This window comes from Dromaius novaehollandiae, chromosome Z, assembly GCF_036370855.1.
Source record: "Dromaius novaehollandiae isolate bDroNov1 chromosome Z, bDroNov1.hap1, whole genome shotgun sequence".
NCBI classification, from domain to species: domain Eukaryota; kingdom Metazoa; phylum Chordata; class Aves; order Casuariiformes; family Dromaiidae; genus Dromaius; species Dromaius novaehollandiae.
The window spans coordinates 34,243,719-34,264,458 of record NC_088132.1 but is presented as its reverse complement, the minus strand read 5'-3'; the positions used below and the strand labels follow the sequence as shown (position 1 = coordinate 34,264,458).

General features: G+C 40.5%; 1 protein-coding gene across 1 annotated transcript; it reads left to right on the top strand.

Moving 5' to 3' along the window:
• The first annotated feature begins 1,207 nt into the window (after positions 1-1,207).
• Positions 1,208-19,351, top strand: LOC135324747 (GTP-binding protein Di-Ras2). The gene is made up of 2 exons (XM_064501624.1): positions 1,208-1,532; positions 15,233-19,351. Exon 2 carries the CDS (start codon positions 15,274-15,276, stop codon positions 15,871-15,873), a length of 600 nt encoding a protein of 199 aa, XP_064357694.1. The 5' UTR covers positions 1,208-1,532; positions 15,233-15,273; the 3' UTR covers positions 15,874-19,351.
• Positions 19,352-20,740: the final 1,389 nt, after the last annotated feature.

Here is a 20,740-nt window from a genome sequence, read left to right as displayed (position 1 = left end):
TACCCTAACGTAGCTAAACTTATCCTGTAAAATCCCCATGTAAAGGAGAAGCCTTTTCATTTCGGTGGTCAGTGATACCGTTAACGTAATAAATGAGCTGAACGTGCTGCAGAAACCAGCAAAACAAAGCCATCCTTTACCAAGAGTGGCATTTCACAAACCGTATCGGCCGTGGTGAGCTTGACCCTCGCCGCCCCCAGCAACGGCGGCAGGCCCAAAAGGCGAGCGCTTTCGCGGAGCACCCCTGCCCTCCGCAGAGCCGTACCTCCAGCAGCTCCCACCACGCAGGACGCAGCGCGGAGGTGGGTTATTTCACGCCTCGACTCAGCCACACGTCGCAAGCCTGAAGTCCCGCTGCCTCCCACGTGCCCCTGCTTGTGGGCGACGAAGGGATCGGTCCCCCTCACCTACCTCGGCGATCCGGAGCGAGATCCTGCACACAAACTTCCTTCTCGCAGCGGCGTGCTAACATCCCCGCCGGGCCCCGCCACAAGGCTGCGAAGGGAAAGCCTTCCTGAGCATTTCTAGCAGTTGCTTTAAACATAAACAGCTGCAGGACACATCAGAGCTCTCCTTTAGACCCTCGGACCTCCAAAAATTGACCACTGAAGATGGGTGTACTTGCTTGCCTTATGTTTGCCCATAAACCCCAAGAAAACTGTTTTACTTTGCTATCTAAAAAACCAGAGAAAAGCATCTCATCTGCTTCCAGTGAGTGAAATTTTGAGGGGCTGTGTCAGACTAGAGCTATTTTTATGGCTTGTTTTTAGTACTAGATTTCTATTGTATTTTTGCAAATAAATATTAGACCTAAGGGACCAACATCTCAGCTACTATAAATCAGCACAGCTCCATTGACTTGAATGGGGCTATGCTGATTTAGGCCCCCTGGCTATTAGCCTAACCATAGGCTTTGTATGCTTTTTAAAGTTAAAAAAATAGGCTTGTTCCATATTCAGCTGCTGAAAGAAAAGGAGACACATGGGCACAGATTAATGTAAACTACAGCTTTAAATGATGAGCTACTAAATATTTGCAGGACTCAAAGATTAATTGTAAAAATGTACTACGTTTGGTGAGATAGCCAGAAAATTACAGCCTAGATACATACACACACATATATATATATATTCCACAATTATTCAGTAGGTGGCAGTTAAAAGCTTAGATGAGCTTTGCAGTCGCCATTTAGGCAGTAGCACCAGCAGAGGCTGGAGTCAGTCCATCCGTACGAGCGAGAAAGCAAGCGAGAGGCTGCAGCCAAGCCAACAAAAGCATTAACCACGGCCCAGGCACTCGGAGAGAAAGCGGGAGAGGAGCAGAGCAGCAAGAGCGCGAGCCACAGAGCACACGCACGTCCGACAGCAGCGACCACAGGGCGCGCGAGAAAGCAGCAGACGGCAGAGCTACAGTCCCCTGATTAAGCCACGGACCCCTTTCTGGGGGAGAAAACCCACGGCAGAGAGGGGGAACAGCTGGTGCGATGACAGGCAGAAACTGAAGAGCGTTTGGAGCCGTCTGTTCCTTTGCAGGTAATTTCAATCATTTTTCTGCAGAGCCTCTCATAATAAAGGTAGCATCGCCTTGATGTTAGAGGTCTTTATTTCCCTTGGTCAAGAGCCACGGTCGTCGCTCAGGCAAAATTTCCGCTAAAGTCAATAGAGTTTTGCATGAGTTACGACTGCAAGATTTGATCTGACTGTGTATCTCACGTAGGGAACACGGCACATTATACGCCGGGGCTGGAAAGGAAGCCGGAGGCTGGTCACATGCATACTGACCAGCTAAACAGCATTATTTTTCAGTATGCCAGTAATGGCTTCATAACCTTTTTTTTTTTTTTTTTAACTGTCTTTCATTAAAACCTGATGTGCTGAATTTTGCCCTAATTTATGCCACTGCCACTGCAGTGTTTTAAGGAGAGGTTGCAGGTTTTTTTAAATGAAAGCTACATTTAACCTCATGTGATGAAAGACTATAAAAATGTTGAGTTTGAACAAAATAGCACCAGGGCTTGCTTCCTCTGAAACAAATACAAGTTTGCAGTATTCCACTCGCAGGCTGACAATATTCTATTTATTCAGTAGCTTGTGCCACTCAATGAAATGAAAGAAAACAAATCATGAAGGGCCATTCTCAAGTGTCTGCGAGTGACATGAATTCAGAGTTGATAATACTTCCCCTCTTGCTATGTTCTCCGTAGAAGGTGGGATGGTCCCTGTGCTGCAGCACTCGGTCACAGCCCCGTGAGCTCAGAATGGAGCAACAAGATTGGATGTATTTTCGTGAAAGTATTTTCTAAATGTATTGTTTCTGTGAGTGCCTAACTATACAGGAACACATATTCATGTATATATGTTTATTTATAAATGCACACATGTACAGGTATGTAATGTGCGCATACATATACCTGTCCACATAAATGAAGCCTTCACAATTTATTGCTGTTACACCTTTGCCAGGGTTGAGTTGATTGTGTCTCGGATGTCTGCAGATCCCATGATTTTTAATTCTGGGTCAGATGGCTTGGAGTTTGGGTTGGAGGCTTGCTTTTTTTTCCATCTTTTCTGTTCTGACTGATGGACTCCACGCATGTTTTAGGAGCTGCTCCCCCATGCTGGGGGCTCCTGCTGTACTTACTCTACCCAGTAGTGCCCAGTTCTTGTGGAAGGGCGTCTGTGCCACCACTCAGGGGCTGCGAGATGTGGTCTCCTTCCAGGTTTCATGCTCTTTCTCACACTGTGCACCACACTTGTGAGGCGACTGCATGAACAACTGTGCAAACACGGAAGGGGTTCAAATACACAGCTGTAAATCAATGGCCCCATGGAGCCGAAAGTCTGGGGGAATGATTGCAGTGTACAGCTATTTATCTTCATTCCTGGGCAGAGAGAAGAATGAGTGGGTAGAAACTGGTTGTGCACACATTTAGACCGGAAGGTTTCAAACCACTAGAGCAGCAAGGTTTTGGAGTTACCTTCTCAGGGAAAAAATAGAAACAAAGGTCTCTAAACGTTTTTCAGCTGGAACTCGATCCATTTATGAAAGCGATTACATGAAATGGTTGCCTGCAATAGCAAAAGATTGGATTTGATAATCCAGAAGGTCTCTTTCAGTGCTAAATTCCTATTCTCCTTACTATTCATTGGGAGTTGCCTCTATCAAAAGGTCTCTTTGCAAATGGGTCAAGGTCTTTGGTAACACAGTTGTTCATACATCCCACATCAATGCCAAACACAGGCATATTTCTCTTCTAGATTATGCTGCACTTCTGTTTGCACCACAGTGGCCCTACAGCAGAAACATGAGCCCTGATGGTCTTAAGGCTGAATCATATCCCCTTCTCGGGGCACAGAGCAGAGCTGTTCTTAACCTGTGGATGACCATCAGAGTTTAGTGGCATGGCTACTTACTGGTCTAGTGGTGAAGATCATATTACACCATCACACCGTATGCCACCAGCACTGCAACGCCAACAAAAGTAGCGGATCAGATATAAATTGGTATTGCTGCTACTAAAGCTGTTACTAACGGTGGTTCTAGTTTTCTTTGAGGTTCACCTGATACTTCCATTTTGCGCTAACCAACACATCTGCCCATGTAAAGATCCCCCCATCATGGGTGAAAAAGCAGAGACCCATATTTTCATTGTGATGGGCTGTGTAGTATTCGCCAGCCTTACCTTACTTTAACAAATGGCCATAAAAAGTACTTTAGTTCAAAGATGATCTCACAGAATGACCACTTTCTACTCTGTATTCCCTTTTCCTCTGCTTTCTCTTTTTAACCAGACTCTTTGCTTACTTTTTTGTCATTTTTATCTAAGAGGACACCACTACATTGAATTGCTATTAATTTGCACTGTACCCCAGTAACTATTTTGTAATAAGTAATAAGCTGCATTTGGATCTTCTAGCTCCCAGGCTGCATATGAATATCAGGCCATTTGTACACTTAAATGGAAATTCACTGTGGAACCAGTGGTACCAGTATTGTTCAGTATATAGTGCTGGTCTGAAATCTTATTTTTTTCGTCATAATATGTCTTAGTACTAGGCTGAATTGAGCAAGCATCAGTATTACATACTAGAAAAAAATGGCAGTTATGTGAAATTTGAGTACATAATATTAGAAATATTTATTTTCTCTTAGATGAACTATTTATTTAAGGGCACCAGAGAAAATCATCTTGGAAAATTTATTCTTTTGGCTCTTTTTTAGTTTCAATGCAAATAAAGGTCTTCCAGTATGAGCAAATAGATGCTTTCACTGCACCTTCTACTGTTAGAAAGGCGCACTAAATTATCTTAACGCTGCAAAGGCAGGCAATAAGACCCACCAAGTGACAATAAAACTGGACGCATGGATTGAAATAAAGCATACCTCTTATTTGCCTTTTAGTAAAAAAAAAAATCCACCACATCTTAATTACTACATAATTCTCAAAATGAATGTGAAAGGAAGACAACAGCAAAATTTCAAACGGTAGAGAAAAAGGATGTGCCAAACACACGTCTCCACTCACACCAAAGTCGGCAGCACCTCCTCAGAAGCAAACACATCTGAGCTGAATGTCAGACTTGTGTACCTGAGATGAAAATCAGTCTGTCTAATTTATTTGGCTGTGCAGGGCTGCCGGATGGTATAGCAGCGAAATGCAATCCCCCTCATGCTGACTGCAGGTAATGGAATGGGTTTAGGTTGAATCTGAATAGGCAGCAATGAAGTCATGACAGTCTTTTAACTTCCCTGTTTAAAATGGTTATGTAGTAAAGCGGTATGAAAAGAGCAAATCCATTTCTGGGCTGCAGAAGGTTCCCTCTGTTCCCTGCATGTCCAGTAGTGCTGACTTAAAAACAAGGTGAAGCTCCGATAAGGTGCGTTACCTTTTTTTATTTTTACTATGTTCTTCCTTGAAGATCTAGAGTAACAGCTTTTATCTCTTCTGAAAAAGTTAGCAATTTCAGTAATCACATATTCGCTGCAATATGTTTGAACAATAACTCAAATTCTGCTGTAAGCCCCACTAAAAAATTTTAGTTTTCCCAGTTCCTTCCATCAAACATTCAAATGTTGACACGTGTTATTGAGAAAGTATTTTTACCTTGTCTAGTGCTGCAAAGAAAAAAAACATGAATTGAGAACAAACTACTATTAAGGCTAAACCTATCACTCTTAATTCAGAATAGAAACTCCTTAAAGCTGGGGCAGTTATGAAGATTAGTATGAAATTTCTTTTCTGTTTAAAAGTAAAACAAAACATCAGTAAAGAAAGTGTTCCATTTTCTGAAAGTGTTGGCATTAGAGAGAGATTTGAAAACTAATTCTTAAAGAAATTACACTACAGTGTAACAGGAAAAATAAATAAAATTTCCAAAAAGTTCAGTTTATGACACATTGCACATCAGAGACAGCACATAGCTTCTTGTCAACATCTGGAAACTCCTATCAGAAATCTGTCATTCCTGTCTCATGCTCCACAGTTACACTTTAATCACTGGTTTTCAACCCTCTGTGATACGCAGACAATTTGCAGTGGAAGCACAGACGTCTTCCTGGTGCCTGGGAGCATACTGACGACGGGACTGCATTACTTAATCACTTCCCAGGGATCCTTCCGGCTCCTGAAAACCGCTGCATTAACCGATTCACAAGTTCCTGCCTAAGAAACAGTTGCACAATTTATTGGTTGGTAGGCTTTTCGGAAGACTTATGTGAAGTTAGGACAGCAAGACAGAGAGCGATATTCTCACTCGGACCTAAGCCAGGCTGTTTTAAATAGGGGTATTATTTGGGCTGTGTAAGAGTATCAGAGCGTGTCCCAGTGACCAGGACAACAATTACTGGATACAGCCTCTAGCTATGGATATTCATAAGAATAAGTCAGCAGCCCTTAGTCCTTGATGATTCTGCTTCTGTAGGAGACTTGGGCAAATGGCCCCAAATTAAGCAACTGAGGACTACAGAGGAAAGGCAAAAGGGCCACTGGTCTTTGCACTGTTTCCTCTGGTGGATGGAAAGCAGTCTTCCATGGACACATCACTCTTCTGTGTAAATGTACACATTTATATGGAAGTCAGCTGTTGCCTGTGCTGGGGCTTTTATCATGAACCTCACAATATATGCTATTTAACATCCAAAGCTTCTAGAGCAAAATGATTATTTGGGAAATTTTACTCTTCATTTTGGGGGTTTGTTTAGTGCTTCATACATTTCTAACTTTTTCTGTTCAGGAAAACTTAAGAAGCACACTTCTTTCCATAAGACATGGAACAGAAAGGCACATTTTTTTGGCTACTGGACATCTGGAGAAGCAGAAGCTCACCACAAGAGTGTAAAGCGGTAGATAATTGCTAAAAGGAACCTTATCTTGTTCAAAATAGAGCGGCTGAAGGTCAGACTGAATCTCTGATCCTGCAAATATTTATACAAGTAAAAAATTTCAGTTTATTTCCCTACTGTAGTAAATTGCTCTACCCAATAGCACAATGTTCTACCTGTTGAAAGGTGTTTTAAATATAAGACTGAAAGTTGATCTTTCAGTCTTTACTCAAGCAAAAGAAATCTACTGAAAACTGAGCAACTACTACAATATTTGGCCTGTTATACCAGGTATTAAATTCCCCCCAAACCAGAAAAAACTCCCATTATAAAAAATACTCCTATAGAAAGTTGAATACAGTGCTGTTCCCTTGACGTTTTTCTCTTTCCCTGTAAACTCACAAGTACCTAACTAAGCATATGCAGAAGTTTCTGTGAGGTTTCTGAGTGAGTTTTGGCCTTATGCACTTAAAAGATTAAGGCACTGATTTACCAAAATACTCCATTAGATAAATAAATGTAAGAGGAGTTCCATTTAAGTCAACGGAATATATAACATGCCAAAAGCAAAGCCAGAATTTAAACATTAAGTCAGGAAATTCTCCTGTTTTAATTTTAAGATTACCCAGTTCACTAACTGGGAAGTGACAACCGGTATGGCACCAGTCGGCCTTGGGAGAACTTAGCATTTGGTATTATTGCTGTTTGCTGCCTTGTGCATGTGGGTAAGGTATTTTATTTGATAAGCAGGTTCAGGGATGATGAATTTGGTTTTATGGTAGCAAGTCATGAGTACGTATCTCTTACTCCTGAGGGGTTTTGGGCCGCAACAGAGCAAAACATTTAGGCATATTTTTAATTCTGAAGCTCTTTTGTTGGATCACATCTAGTACCTTCTGCATTTTGTGCACATGACTCCATAGCCAAAATGGGAATCCACAGACCCTGTTTTCGTCCTCCGTCCTGCCTTCTTCCTAGGCAGGCGATGCCACTTTGACCAACCCTAGTTAAAGAACTCCACATGACTTTATTGCCCTTTTTGGACAACTCACCTGATGCTCCCCCTTTTCTACTTCCAGTTCTTTCTTGCCTACAGAAACTGCGTCTGCCACAATCTCTAATGGCCTTGTATTAGCTCTATGAGTTAGTCAAGATTACTGTTACTAGTCAAGAGACTATGACAACTATGTGTTTGGGGTCTTCTGTTTTACCCAGGGAAAACAACTACTATGATATTTTATAGGGGTTAAAACAATTTTGAAAAGGTGTTATTTTGGGAAATGAGATTTCCAACACTGGCATGTTGAAAATATAGCCATTACTTTGCTAAATGAGAGCACAGCATCTGTGACTAGAGAATAGGACGGGATTCGGATTCTACCTCCTTTAAATATACATTTGTCTTTACGACAGATGTCCTTAAGGCAATATTCTACTTCTGTAAATACAGAAGAAAACTGTGACAAATTATTCTGAAAGACTAGTTTCCTTTCTACTACTCTTCAACGTTATGGAAGCAGCGGGAAGGGAATCTGTAAAAGATTCTCAGAGAAACTTCCTGAAACCAAACTTTTTAAACCAGATATCCTGGCTTAATACCTAGACTGCAACTGCAGTGTGGCATACAGTAACATCTGTAATATAGTGGAGAATCTGGCCCAAAATGCAAAAAACCCTGTGACTGTAGCTAACATTGAAAAAATGGAGGATTTTTTCTTTTTTCTTTTTCTTTTTCTTTTTTATAGATACTTGAAAGCAACTGCTGCAATCACCCAGTCCAAAACCTCCAAAGCGCACATATTGTTCACTGCAGTTCTGTTGTCTCAGTTCTGTACAGTTTTGCACAGACTGAGCCACTGCTTTTGTTTCACTTAGCAAATTCAAAACAATACATTTTCTACTCAAATTCAAGCAATTCAAACACAGGAGAGAACCTAGCTCTAAAATTGAATCTGTTTCAACTGAAAAAAATTGAATTAGTAGTTTGAATTTGCGCGTTCTGTGAATATGTGGAGTAGAAAGACAAATATCTGATCATGCCACTTACTGTCAGAAGTAAGATCAAGCAAGTATCACTATAAAAACATTGTGTCAGAGAAAAAAGTGAGGTTTAGGACACACAACTTTGTTTTTATTTCCACAGAAGATGCTGTTTTCTCTGTGACAGAGGCCAGTCCATTTCCTTCCGGCTGGTGATCTAAAATATTAAGTTGGCTTTGCTTTTCCTTCAAACTAGACTTGAGAGCGACCTTCTGTCGTTGTCCGCCATGATCTATCACGACATCCAGTTTTTGTATTGACTTTGAAAACCAATCTTGGAGTCTAAAAGCCTCTGTTCAGCCTGCTCTTTCGTTGGTCACACTTGGTAACTTCCCCAACGATCTCAGCGTTAGACTATTAAGCTGTTTTCAGTGTCCAACAGTTGAGTGCTATTTGGTCGACACCGCTTCTTATGTCCAGAAATTGCCACATCATTTCTAATTGCTGCTCCCTTGCTGGCCTCCAAAAGTCACTGATGTTCTTAATCTTTCTGTCACTGTCAACAGCTCTTTTACTACGTGAAGCCTACATAGGCAGACTTCAGAAACAATGCTCAATCAGACCACAATTCAGTGCAAATTAACAAAACAGAAAAAGAACTTATTCAGCCCAAGCATTTTCTGAAGGCTGAACTGGGAGGTGCAGGCCGTGTAAGCAGAGCCTATTTTCACTCTTACGACAGTAGTACTTTACATGACACCAGCTGAGCTTTCCTTTGGTATACCAGGAAGCAAGTTCTTGCCCGTTCAATGCTGAAAATCTGGAAGGAGACTTGATCTCCACTGATCATGCAATATGCCCATTATTCCTAAACATCATTCTGTGTCATCCCCCGGTGCTAGCTGAGATGAGTGTTAACACTGGGCAGGATTCAGTGACTCATTACAAAAATGACGTGCTTGAGGGACTCCGGTCATGAGCTCTTAGACTAATTCAAAACCTTTTTTTAAAATGAAACAATAGCAAAACTGCTGCTAGAGTCCCAGAAATTTTTGGAAGCAATTTAACTAATCACCAGCATTTCATCATCATCAGATTCCTGATGTTTCTCGGAGGGTTATCTTTGGGTGGAACAGCCGTAGGCAAAGAAAATTTGTTAGCAATAAAGCCAGATTTCTGGAAGATACTTTCAGAAAACTCAGAGAAATCTTAGGGCTTAGTGATCTCTGGCACTCCATAAACACTTTGAGAAAAACAGAATCAATCAAAATCTTTGAATCCCACTTCACACTATTTTGTGAAAGACATTTTTTGTATTTCAGGCCCTCCTTTCTTTTGTATGAAGGAGTTAGGATCTGAAATATCTGACATAACTCCCTATGCTTTTGTCTCATAAAGTTACTGAAAAGGTTGTAGAAATTATGAATAAATAATATTTAACTTAATATCTGTTACCTGACAGTCTCTGGCTAATATCTAACAAACGCATCAGATACTTAAATTCAAATGCAAGAAAGTCACTGATGTATGGATAAACATTTTGAAAACAAGGAAAAATGCTGCAATAACTTAATAAACTGCAACTTTGACACAGCAAAGAAAATTCAGGCAGCAGTTTTACTCTGAATGTATCAAATAATTTTAATTACCCTCATTAGTACTGTCAATCTGTGCATGGCTCCTCAAGTAGATGTGACTGGGCCAGTTGCCTATTTTATGTAAATGTGCAACGCAAAAAGAGGTGGTGTTTTGAATGAATATTTATTTCTGGCCACGGTTTTGTTCAAATCTCAACTGCACAGGCGCAAATCATCTTCTCTGCTCACAAAGATGGCAAGAACGCCACCTGCGTAAAAGCCTGCGATGACGTAAATCAAAAGTGCTACAACATTCCTGCAGTGAAGAAATCACAATTTTGCACTAGCTAAAGCTCAAGGAGCAGGCTTTGAAAGAACATTTTGCTCACCATCAGAATGTAAAAAAAAGTGCTCTCCAGCATGCACTAGAACCTCATGTTGAAAGAAAAAGCTGTTTTAACTGTTACCATTTTTTCTTCAAATGTCAAATTTTCAGCTGATGAGAAAAGAGAAAAGAGAGAAGAGAGAGAGAGGAGAGAGGAAAGACAGGAAAGAGAAAGGGAAGGGTAAGAGGAAAGGGAGGAGAACAGAAAGAAAAAGAGAGCCTTTTATTAAAAGACAGAAACTTTAGAAGTAGAAAAATACCCATTCTTTACTTTAAATCCATGTTCATTGGCAGGTGAGGTGAAAATACGCCCCCCAAAATGCCTGGCTATTTATATACACAGTGGATAACAAGTAAAAATTCCTTGCAGAGCTCTCTTTTCTCCTGTTTATAAATAATGTGCACCTCTTTCATCTCTGATATGATGAAATGGCCAGCAGCCTCACAACCATTCTGAGGTTCATCTTATCTATAACTAGATTTTCTATTACCATCCACCTCGCACCACATATCTTTGCATAGCGGTGTCATCGCTGGATAGCCTGATGGATTTTTACTTTAAACTGATGCAAGCTTTTAAAATAAATGCATTCCATGTACTTTATTATATTTTCATCCTAACAGTGAGAATACAAACAGAGATGTCTTCTTAGATATATAAAAAAAGGGACTGACTGTTAGGGAGAGTTTCCCTAACGCTGACATGAGAGAATTTTACCCAAAGAAAAAGAGCTTTCAGGAAATTAATACACAGCAGCTGACAATTGCTGTATTGCATATCAGACTGACATCTCAGTCAGATGTCATCGAAACCTGAGATTTGGATCAGCTAAGACACAATAAGAGCTGCTGACTCCAGATAACAAATGTAGTATCAGGTTGTTTTACAAAACCAGCGTTACCTTAAAAGACATCATCTAGCCAAACCATTTTCAAAGAAATTTGCAACCTGTGGCATTTCATGGAAGTCTGCCAATACAAATATGGTGAAAATCTTTTGTAACAGAATCAAAACTGTGGAAGGACCGGAGAGGGAGCATCCTTTTCTTACCTACTTCCAAGTACAAGGAAGAGGAAGGTTTACCACCACAGCAGGCCCATAGGATAATCTAGTCTAACATTACCCTAAGGGTAGGCATTCAAGTAGAGTCATTTTCAGAAAACTTCAAAAGTATTTAATATGCACAAATTCAGTCTCCCCATCCCTTCTGCAGTGAAAAGGAACAAATATATTATTCAGTGCTTCAATACAAACATGACAGGCAAGTCACAAATACAACGGATAGACAAATTAGACCAAGAAACTGATTACAGACAGAGAAGATAGCTATGGAGATCCATGGGCTAAATGCAAGATCAGTGACACTGATTTTGTAACTGCTAATGCACCCACACATAATTAATTACCCAAAGAAAATTAAGAGTTTGAAATATCAAGTGCATAATCAGTAACACAAGGCACATTGTTTAAACATTTCTTAAATGCATATTTTTATTAACACTATGTAACATAATGACCATTCTTATATCAAAATGACGCAGTCCCTAAACCTTATCTTCCTGCCAGAAAAATCCTTCAATTCTTCTACCTGACATGTCAGTAGCAGCTAGTGAAGAATTTAGTCTAAAATAAAATTTTGTAGCTGAGTTTGAACCGGAGGCAGCCCTTATTGCTAGTGAATTGCCCATCAAGCTCACTGGCAGCAACATGGACCTTGCACTAGGAGAGGATCTGCATAAAGCAGAGCTAAGTCAGTGGACACAGTTAGATGGAGACTCACTAAGACTTGCCGAATTTGCACATTTTAGTAAATTTGCACTAATGTAGCTTGTAAAGGTAGCCATGACCGCCCGCCCACGGGGAGCTCATCGAGAAGATGGATCAAGGCTCTTCACCGTGGTGCATGGCAGGACAGGAGACAACAGGCATAAGTTGAAACAAGAGAAATTCAGACTGGATATAAGAGGGAAAAAAGTCACTACAAGGATAACTAAGCAGTGCAGCAGGTTGCCAAGAGAGGTTGTGGGAAACCTTGGAGGTTTTGAAGCCCCGACAGGACTAAGCCCTGAGCAACCTGGTCTGCCCTCATGGCTGACCCCTCGGTTGAGCAGGAGGTTAGCACAGAGACCTCCTGAGGGCCCTCTCAGCCTGAATTATCCGACAAGTCTGTGGTCATTTCCACTGACAGCCTGCAAATTCTCCACAAGCAATCTATGTGCTATCCTTCCCACTGGAAAGTCTTCCTAATGTCTAATGTGAATCTTTTGCTCTGCAATTTAAGCCCATCAATTCCTGTTTTATCCACCACAGATATCCACCCTCCCTCTTTGCAACAATTAACTATGTATTTGAAGACTACTACCATGCCATTTTCAGGTTCACTTAGATGCTTTTCAGATGCTTAATACTTAAATGCAGCCTTTAAGTGCCATGTTACAAATTGTTCTAACTACTGGGCAAGCATATGTGCCAGCTTTCTTGGAAACCTGTAAGTGTGTTTAAAACATGCAGCTTAATACAGCAAGAGAACACTCAGTTGGCTTTTTTAATTCAATTTTTACTCCCACACTATTTCACTGATTTTCATAGTCAAATACAGTTTCTGTCATCATCTCATACGTATTATCTGATTGTGCAAATTAACTTACACTTCAGCTATTTCTGAGGTAAAATAGTCATGTTTTTCTCTCTTGCCTTCTTGCTCACACAAATTATTAAACCATAATTCTCACGGTAGCTCATTCTCCACACTTGCCTACCACTCTGTTCTCCGTTTGTGCATTTGCAGCTCATAGCCCTGTTTACTCTCAGTGAAGCAGCTTCCTGCTAGCTTCCTCCGGTCTTCTTCCTTGCTAGCTACGTTGGATTTTGTTTGTTTTCTCAACAGCAGGAACTCCTTGCCCGTCCCCCTCTTCCTCGTAGGCCCTTCCCCTTGACATAAACACAGGCGCGAGTGTTTTCTGAGGCTGTTCTTCTTTCCATTCCTTGAATTCTGCTTCCGCAGGGAAATCATTCTGCTGCAGTGCCTCAGGACAAACACCCTTATTTATCAGTCTTTGCTATATTTAAATAGGTCTCTGAGAGCCACAGCAGCTGCAGCGCAGGAGCGATGGAAGGGCCAAAGCTGCCGCCTGCCTGAAGCCAGGCTGGGCAAGCAGTGCTGTGACAGCTCTCCGTTTCGCCTCAGGATCAGCGTCCCCAGTTGCATTGGTTATTTCACCCAAGGTGTGGCGGAGGAGGAAATACAACTCCTTTATCCAACACATTATGTAAAGACAGATGTTTTTGGCTTACTCAGACATAAGAATTAGAATGGAATAGGATGCCCTGAACAAGAGGGATAACAAAATCAGAGTATGCTTCAACAGCAAAATGAAGACATTAGTGCAGCATGGATAGGCTTAGCTTTAATCTAACTGGCACAGGCAGCAATAGCATTGAAGATGCAGAAGCACAAAATTCAGTGTGGGCCAGCAACTGGGATAAGGTCATGGGGGCTCCACTCACCTCCTTACTTCTGCATCATCCCTGCTATTGTTCCCCGTGCCATGAAATTCTTCCCCACACCACAATCACTTCTTCAGCTGCAGTGAAGAAATACCTTGAAGGCTATCAGCTTCCTTATTCAGTAGGGAAAGCCTTCGGGTTATTGTGGATTACCGACGACCCAGGCAGCATTGCAACAGGTCTATTCAGTCACCTGGCCCCTAAGGCACTTGGACAAGAGAACGGTATTTCACTTACAGTCTCCCCTATTCAATCACCCATTTGCCTCAGAATAAATACAGGTGCAGCAAATTTTGCAGTTTGTCCAATGCACACTATTTATATAATGCTCTATCTAGCTTTGGTCTGAAAAATAAGGCTATCCTAGACTCTCTTCATCTTCTGTGTTCAATTTTTTCAGCATTTATTTGCTTAAATCTTACTAAGTATAAGAGATACATGCTGTGTACTTAATGAACTGCCACTGACAGCAAGAGGAATTTATTTTCACATTTATCTCAATGAATTCAGAAACAATTATAGCTTGCGACCCTGACAAAGCTTTATCGTTTTTATTATTTAAAAATGGTGACCATATCTGTGGTCCTATTGTTCACAGACCAGACAAAGGGTTTTCCAAGCTTCAGGGCTCACGGTGTTCTGTGAGCAGTATTTGCCTTTTATTCCAAACTTGATAATATGAGCCATTTACAAACCTTGTGAAGATGCCTGCAAAACCTTTCTCAAAAATGCAGGCTCTCTCATTTGAAGATAGTGTACTGCAAAATGAAAATGAAAAGGCAGACTGAACACGAACAATCTCAGCTTACCAAAGTGTACCCTTTGAACTGGAAACGAAGTGCGAAAACACGTCAAAGTGGGGCACACAATCCCAAAGAGCTACAAACAAAGCTACGGCACTGTTAGCGCAACAGCAAAGCTGTTAGCACTGTTGATGAAGAATCCACAGATGTCTCTTACACTTCACTAAGAAATGTTGTCCAGTTGCACTGGAGATAAATTCCCTTGTTATTGAAGAGCTGGCATGTTGAGAATAACTGACTCTCAGACATCTGTCTGTCAATTTGCTTGAATAATGATTTGAGGAGACAGACTCGTTTTAGAGACAGCAGAGTATTTCAGCCCTTCGCCTTGCTGAGGGGCCAGTTCCCAAATGAACGGTTGCGGCCTTTTATTCTGGGGGCATTAGCCCACTAGGATGAATGCTTAAAATAACAAGGCTAATTTAAAATAAGGTATGAAGCAGTGAAGGTGGTCTTTCATTACCAACCCGGGCTGGATTGGAAATCCTAAACCCATTGTTGAAAAAACATCATTCTTTAGCCCCTCCCAAGTCCTCTGGGATGTCATTACTTACATCATGTTCATTTTTCTTATTGGGAAAGTTAGCATAAAGTCCATTCCCCCACAGGAACCTGTATTAATGTCTTTGTTCTTGCTTTTTGTTATTTTCTTTCCTAGATCTTTCCCTCTATCTGAGAGCATCAGACTCCCCAGGAAACATGCCTGAGCAAAGCAATGATTACAGGGTTGTTGTGTTTGGGGCTGGAGGAGTCGGCAAAAGTTCTTTGGTCTTGAGATTTGTGAAAGGCACTTTCAGAGAGAGCTACATCCCCACCATTGAAGACACCTATCGGCAGGTGATCAGCTGTGATAAGAGTATATGCACTTTGCAGATCACCGACACTACCGGGAGCCATCAATTTCCAGCCATGCAACGTCTTTCTATTTCTAAAGGACATGCTTTCATTTTGGTTTACTCAATCACCAGCCGACAGTCCTTGGAAGAACTCAAACCCATCTATGAACAAATATGTCAGATTAAAGGAGATGTAGAGAGCATTCCAATAATGCTGGTGGGCAACAAAAATGATGAGAACCAAAATCGAGAGGTGGAGAGCAGTGAAGGAGAAGCCATGGCCAAGAAGTGGAAGTGTGCCTTTATGGAGACCTCTGCCAAGCTGAACCATAACGTGAAAGAGTTATTCCAAGAGCTGCTGAACCTAGAGAAACGCAGGACTGTGAGTTTACAAATTGATGGCAAAAAAAGCAAGCAGCAGAAAAGGAAAGAGAAGCTGAAAGGTAAATGTGTGGTGATGTGAAATTGCACTGCCATGAGTCACTCACACAGTCTCATCTGTCTGACAATAGCAGTGTGAAACCTGTAGAAAACAGAGAACCATACAAGACCCTATTTATTAGTATCTGTTTTAAAAGAAATATTTGGAAAAAATGTGTTACTGTGCTTACTATTAAAAAGCCAATAATTCAAACATCATTTGCTCCAGCTATCAGTGCAAAAAAATCAGGATGTTAAAAACAAGACAGGCCAGGATATCTAGTTTTATAATTTAGAGAAGAAAACAATTTCCATCCTTTGCGTACTGTGGAAGATCTGGGAAGTCAACTTCATAATCTTTATGTTTGCATATAACTGCAACGGAAGGCAATGTATCTACATAACGTACTGTTAGAAGAAAAACCAACAAATGCCCATGAAGAAATCTAGAATGTATAAATGCATGCTGGATTAAGTTATCATATCCTTTAAGAATGCTGTGGACAAACAATTCTGTGCAATTTTCAGGACTGACTGCTGGGGCTGTGTGAATAACAAAGGTAATCTCGGATCTTTCAAACATACGGACTATTTTGCACTAAAGTGAAGTATGGGGGTAGCACAGTTAAATGGAGATTCTCTCTACCTCCCACAGCATGAGATGTCCTTCTAGTCTGATGCAGTGTTTGAATGGAAGGATGGGGAAAAACCAACCCCTTTAGGAGAGCTGGAGATCATCTCCTTTTCTGGACACATCACTTCAAGAATGACCTGTACTTCAGGCCACAAGAAGTTTCAGAAGAGCAGACGTTTGCCTTTGTCAGATTGTATACAAATGGTGTGCATATACAAACCAAAAGCTTCCTCAGGGGACTTTCTGGGGACTGCCCTACAAAAGCCCCTATGGAAAAGGCTCAGTTCGAACATTGCTGATGAGTACCCAGTGTGATTAGCGCATGAACTAAAAGTCTATTGAAGTGGTGGTGCTGTTGGAGGGCAGTCAGTGCAGTACACAAAGTTTTTATTCCAATTACCAGATTAGCCAAGTAAAGTTTCTTTACATCACTATATTTCAATTAGAATGATTTTGCATTCATGCTAAACTTCCAATACACTACTAGATCTATTGCCTTTATATTGTCTAAAGGGTTTTATATTTACCATTCAAACTCACGCTTTGAACTGCTGCGACTATTTATAGAACCAAATCCTCCGTCTTGAGTTAGGGCCCACAAGTGTCTCTAATAGAAGATGCGCTGGGATAAGTACTACAGGATTTGGCATATTAAAAGTTGCAGTCAGAACTGTGTTACGATGCAATACAAGGTTCAGAATAGAAAACAACTTGTTCAAACTACTCTGTCAGGGGAAACCGCTCTTCTCAAAATCCTTGGAAGAGGAAAAATGCTTTCAGTGTGAGCTTTTCTGGATCTCTCTCCAAAGCTTTTTTAAAAACTAATACGAATGAGCAAAGTACGTATCTTACAGACAACAGCAAAACAAAGACCATCAGAAAGAAGCACATACATTTTTTAAAGGACACATCAAAATTGTATAAGCTACAATTTGCACCTTAGGGACTGCTTTGAAATATGAAAAACAAACCACAGCATTTTGGGGAAATGTGTATGTCAAAATCATTCTATGGGGAAATGCAGTCAAGTACTAGTATTATTAGCATGCATGCCGTTGCATTATAAATGTCTTCTAAGAGCTGTTTAAAGGCAGTATTCGCATTAAAAAAATGTTACCTTGCTGCTCTCAAAGCTACTGCTTGTTTACTTTCTACCTTCCAAACAGAAGCGCAGGTGTTTCACAGGCAGGATGAGCAAGAATCGCTATCAGCACTCACAGAAAGCAGCACAACTTTTGTCATGCACTCCAGAAATTTTGGCGCCACTAAAATCGCACACAAAACTCCAACTGATTTCAAAGAGGACAGAATTGTGTGTTTACTCCACTGCATTAGAAGAGAAACCCGCAGAGAGCATGGAAAAAGCTACGGCTCTTCCTTAATAATAAATTCCTGGCTCTTACACAATGCTTTTCCTCCACGAGTCTCAAAGCACTTTACAAAAAGGACAGCATCATTAGCTTAGCTTTACAGAAGGCGAAAGCGAGGCACGAAGCGCGGAGCAACCTCAGAGGTCACCCAGCAGGCTAGTGAGAGACCCCGCCATAAAACCCGATCTCTGTCTGTGTTTGGCCAGACCGCCTCTTCACATTCACAAATAGTTTTTTAAAACGCATTAAGCAAGCTGGTATAGTTTATATGGCTGAGCACATTTTTTTTCTTGACAGTCTATCAATAGATCAAACAGTATTTTCAGATCAGGGATGCAACACATTTAAAAGCACTATGTTTAGTAAGACTTTTATACATGTTTGTACATTTAATCTGTTTGTAAGCAAACGGTCGAAGATCCTCATCTTTACAGTTTTGGGTTCCGGTGACAAAAACTGGAAAAAAAAAAAAAAAGAATGAGCACACGTGGGAAGTGAGGGGTCATTTACAGAGGCGAGCAGTGCAGAGGCCTGCAGCCGATGCTAACGGAGAGGTGCCCAAGGCCATGTACGGCACATGTCGGTGAGCTCGGTCCAGCAGCCCGCATGGAGTACCGGTACAGAAACTCCAACCGAAAGGGCCATATAAAGGCAGAGATCCCTATCATACCACTGCTTTTGTGGGTGGGATTATTTACGTGACGAGGAATCTTGAAGAAGTAGAATATAAGGGATCCGACTTGGATGCAAAGGTTACGACTGTAATGTCCCAGGCTGGCATTTGGCCTTCGACTTGCGTTGACTGTGCCCGATGGCAAGAGAGGCGTAATTGCATGGCCAAGGTGGAAATAAAACAAGTAACCACCTGCTGTTAGGCTTAAGGACCATTTCCTTCAATTCCCAGTCAATTCCTCTCCTGTTACATAATAAGCCATGAATTATTTCATGGACTTGCATGTATCAAAGCAAGGCCAGTACAGAAGCAATATTACTCACGGACCACAGACTCGAAAGAGAACATATTTTATACCCTTGCATTGTCATTGTAGTTTATACTACTAGATTTTACATATCTTACATATGTGTGAGCTGGTTTAAAACATTTAGTTTGCTATTACTTATACAAACTTTTTTTTTTTTAATACAGGAGAAAGTTAGGTAAATAAAGAAAATATACAGCTTTATTACATTTTGTGTTTTCTTTGGGAATGTGATATCAGTATAATAAACTCTTAAAAATGTACAGAAATAACAAGACCTATTTAAAACATGTAAGATCTACAGTGAATTTTAGCACCTGCAGAACATGATCTGGACAAACTGACTCTTCGCAGTGCATGACTTTTATATATGTATATGGAGTATTAAGATAAATAGTTCTCATGAAAATGTGGTGTTGCAATTTCATTAGCAAATACTTTATTCAAAAACTCTGGATATGAAGTCATTTGTGCCTACAAGTTTCTATGTTTCCAGTGATGTTCTGAACATACAAAATAAAGTTTTAAATGCAAACACTTCTCTGATCTAAAGTTGACCTTTCTTTCATTGTAGCAAGACTTCAAAGCAATCTACCTTATTCAGAGAACCCAGACTACTGTTTCTTTCGGTCACTAGAAGCAAAAGAGTCCGTATTTTATTACTCACTTTTAAATAATGACAAATTTGAACTTCATGCTTGTTGAAAAACTGAAACGTACTATACGGATGCTCCTCTTCCTCTTCTTTTCTACTAAGCACATGGTTTTAGCTTACGGATGTTTTTGTGGAATTTCCCAAGCCAAACAGCTATTGCATATTATACTACCACTAATGTTTCAAACTAATATTTCAAAAAATATTCAACATAGTACCTAAACACTTCTTGTAATTCAGAAGAGGTGCTAATATTTGCTGTTAAATAACAGTTTCTGTATGTAAGCAATAATTTGCATGCAATAGAGGAAGGGATCAATAAACAATTATAAATACTTATGCCTACCAATGTGCATTCAAACCATTTCTTAACTATTGAGTATTGAATACAAACTTCACATCATATGTGAAGTAATTGGACATAGCAGTCAAGAAAGCTTTGCTTTTTGGAAAAAGACACCCAGAATTCATAATAATTCCTATCATTCATTTTTTTTCTCATAATACACCATCAAATGCAATGTATTGCACTGACTCTGACACTGTCTATCCTGAATTTTTTGTCATGGGTTACTATTCCTGTTTCTCACTGAAAAATATATTCCTTGTTCACACATGTCCTCATTCAAAGTCATAAGTACATATTTAAGTCTCATTCAGTTCACTGCCATTTTAACTATGCCTCATGCACATCCTATGTATATTTTCTCATTAACTCAAGTGTTTATTTAATGTACCAGACGGCATCTGAAGTCCAACTCCACCAAAGTTAGAACGAGAGGGAGTGCAGAGCTGGGACACCTTTGGGAACATGGACCTGGGTGCTTCCTTGTGATGGATACAGACTAAATTAACCAGAACAATATAGGGTTTAGGGAAAGCGTTAAGTCCCATCTGTTTCATACAGTTTACTTTGGTCCAGCACAGCTTTCTATAAGGAGTCACAGTGGACATATTGAGGAGTCATAATGGAACCGAAGCAAAAAGGAACATCTGTTCTTCAGTCAGATATATTTACTCCCCATTCAGATGCTGGGAGATGGAAGGATCCTGAAATGGATCCTACAGGCACAGCTTTATCCTGATGCTCTGAAAGCTGGGGATGACATTATCTGCCACATGGAAACTGCCATTGCATTTGTATTCATTTGAGTGGAAAAAGAAGCAAAAGAGGTGTTTTTCCACGAGAAGGGCATGGCAAATATTTTTTTCCATATGTAAAAGGAGAAGAGAAGGATCATTTGCACATGACTTGCAGGAGGGTTAGCCTT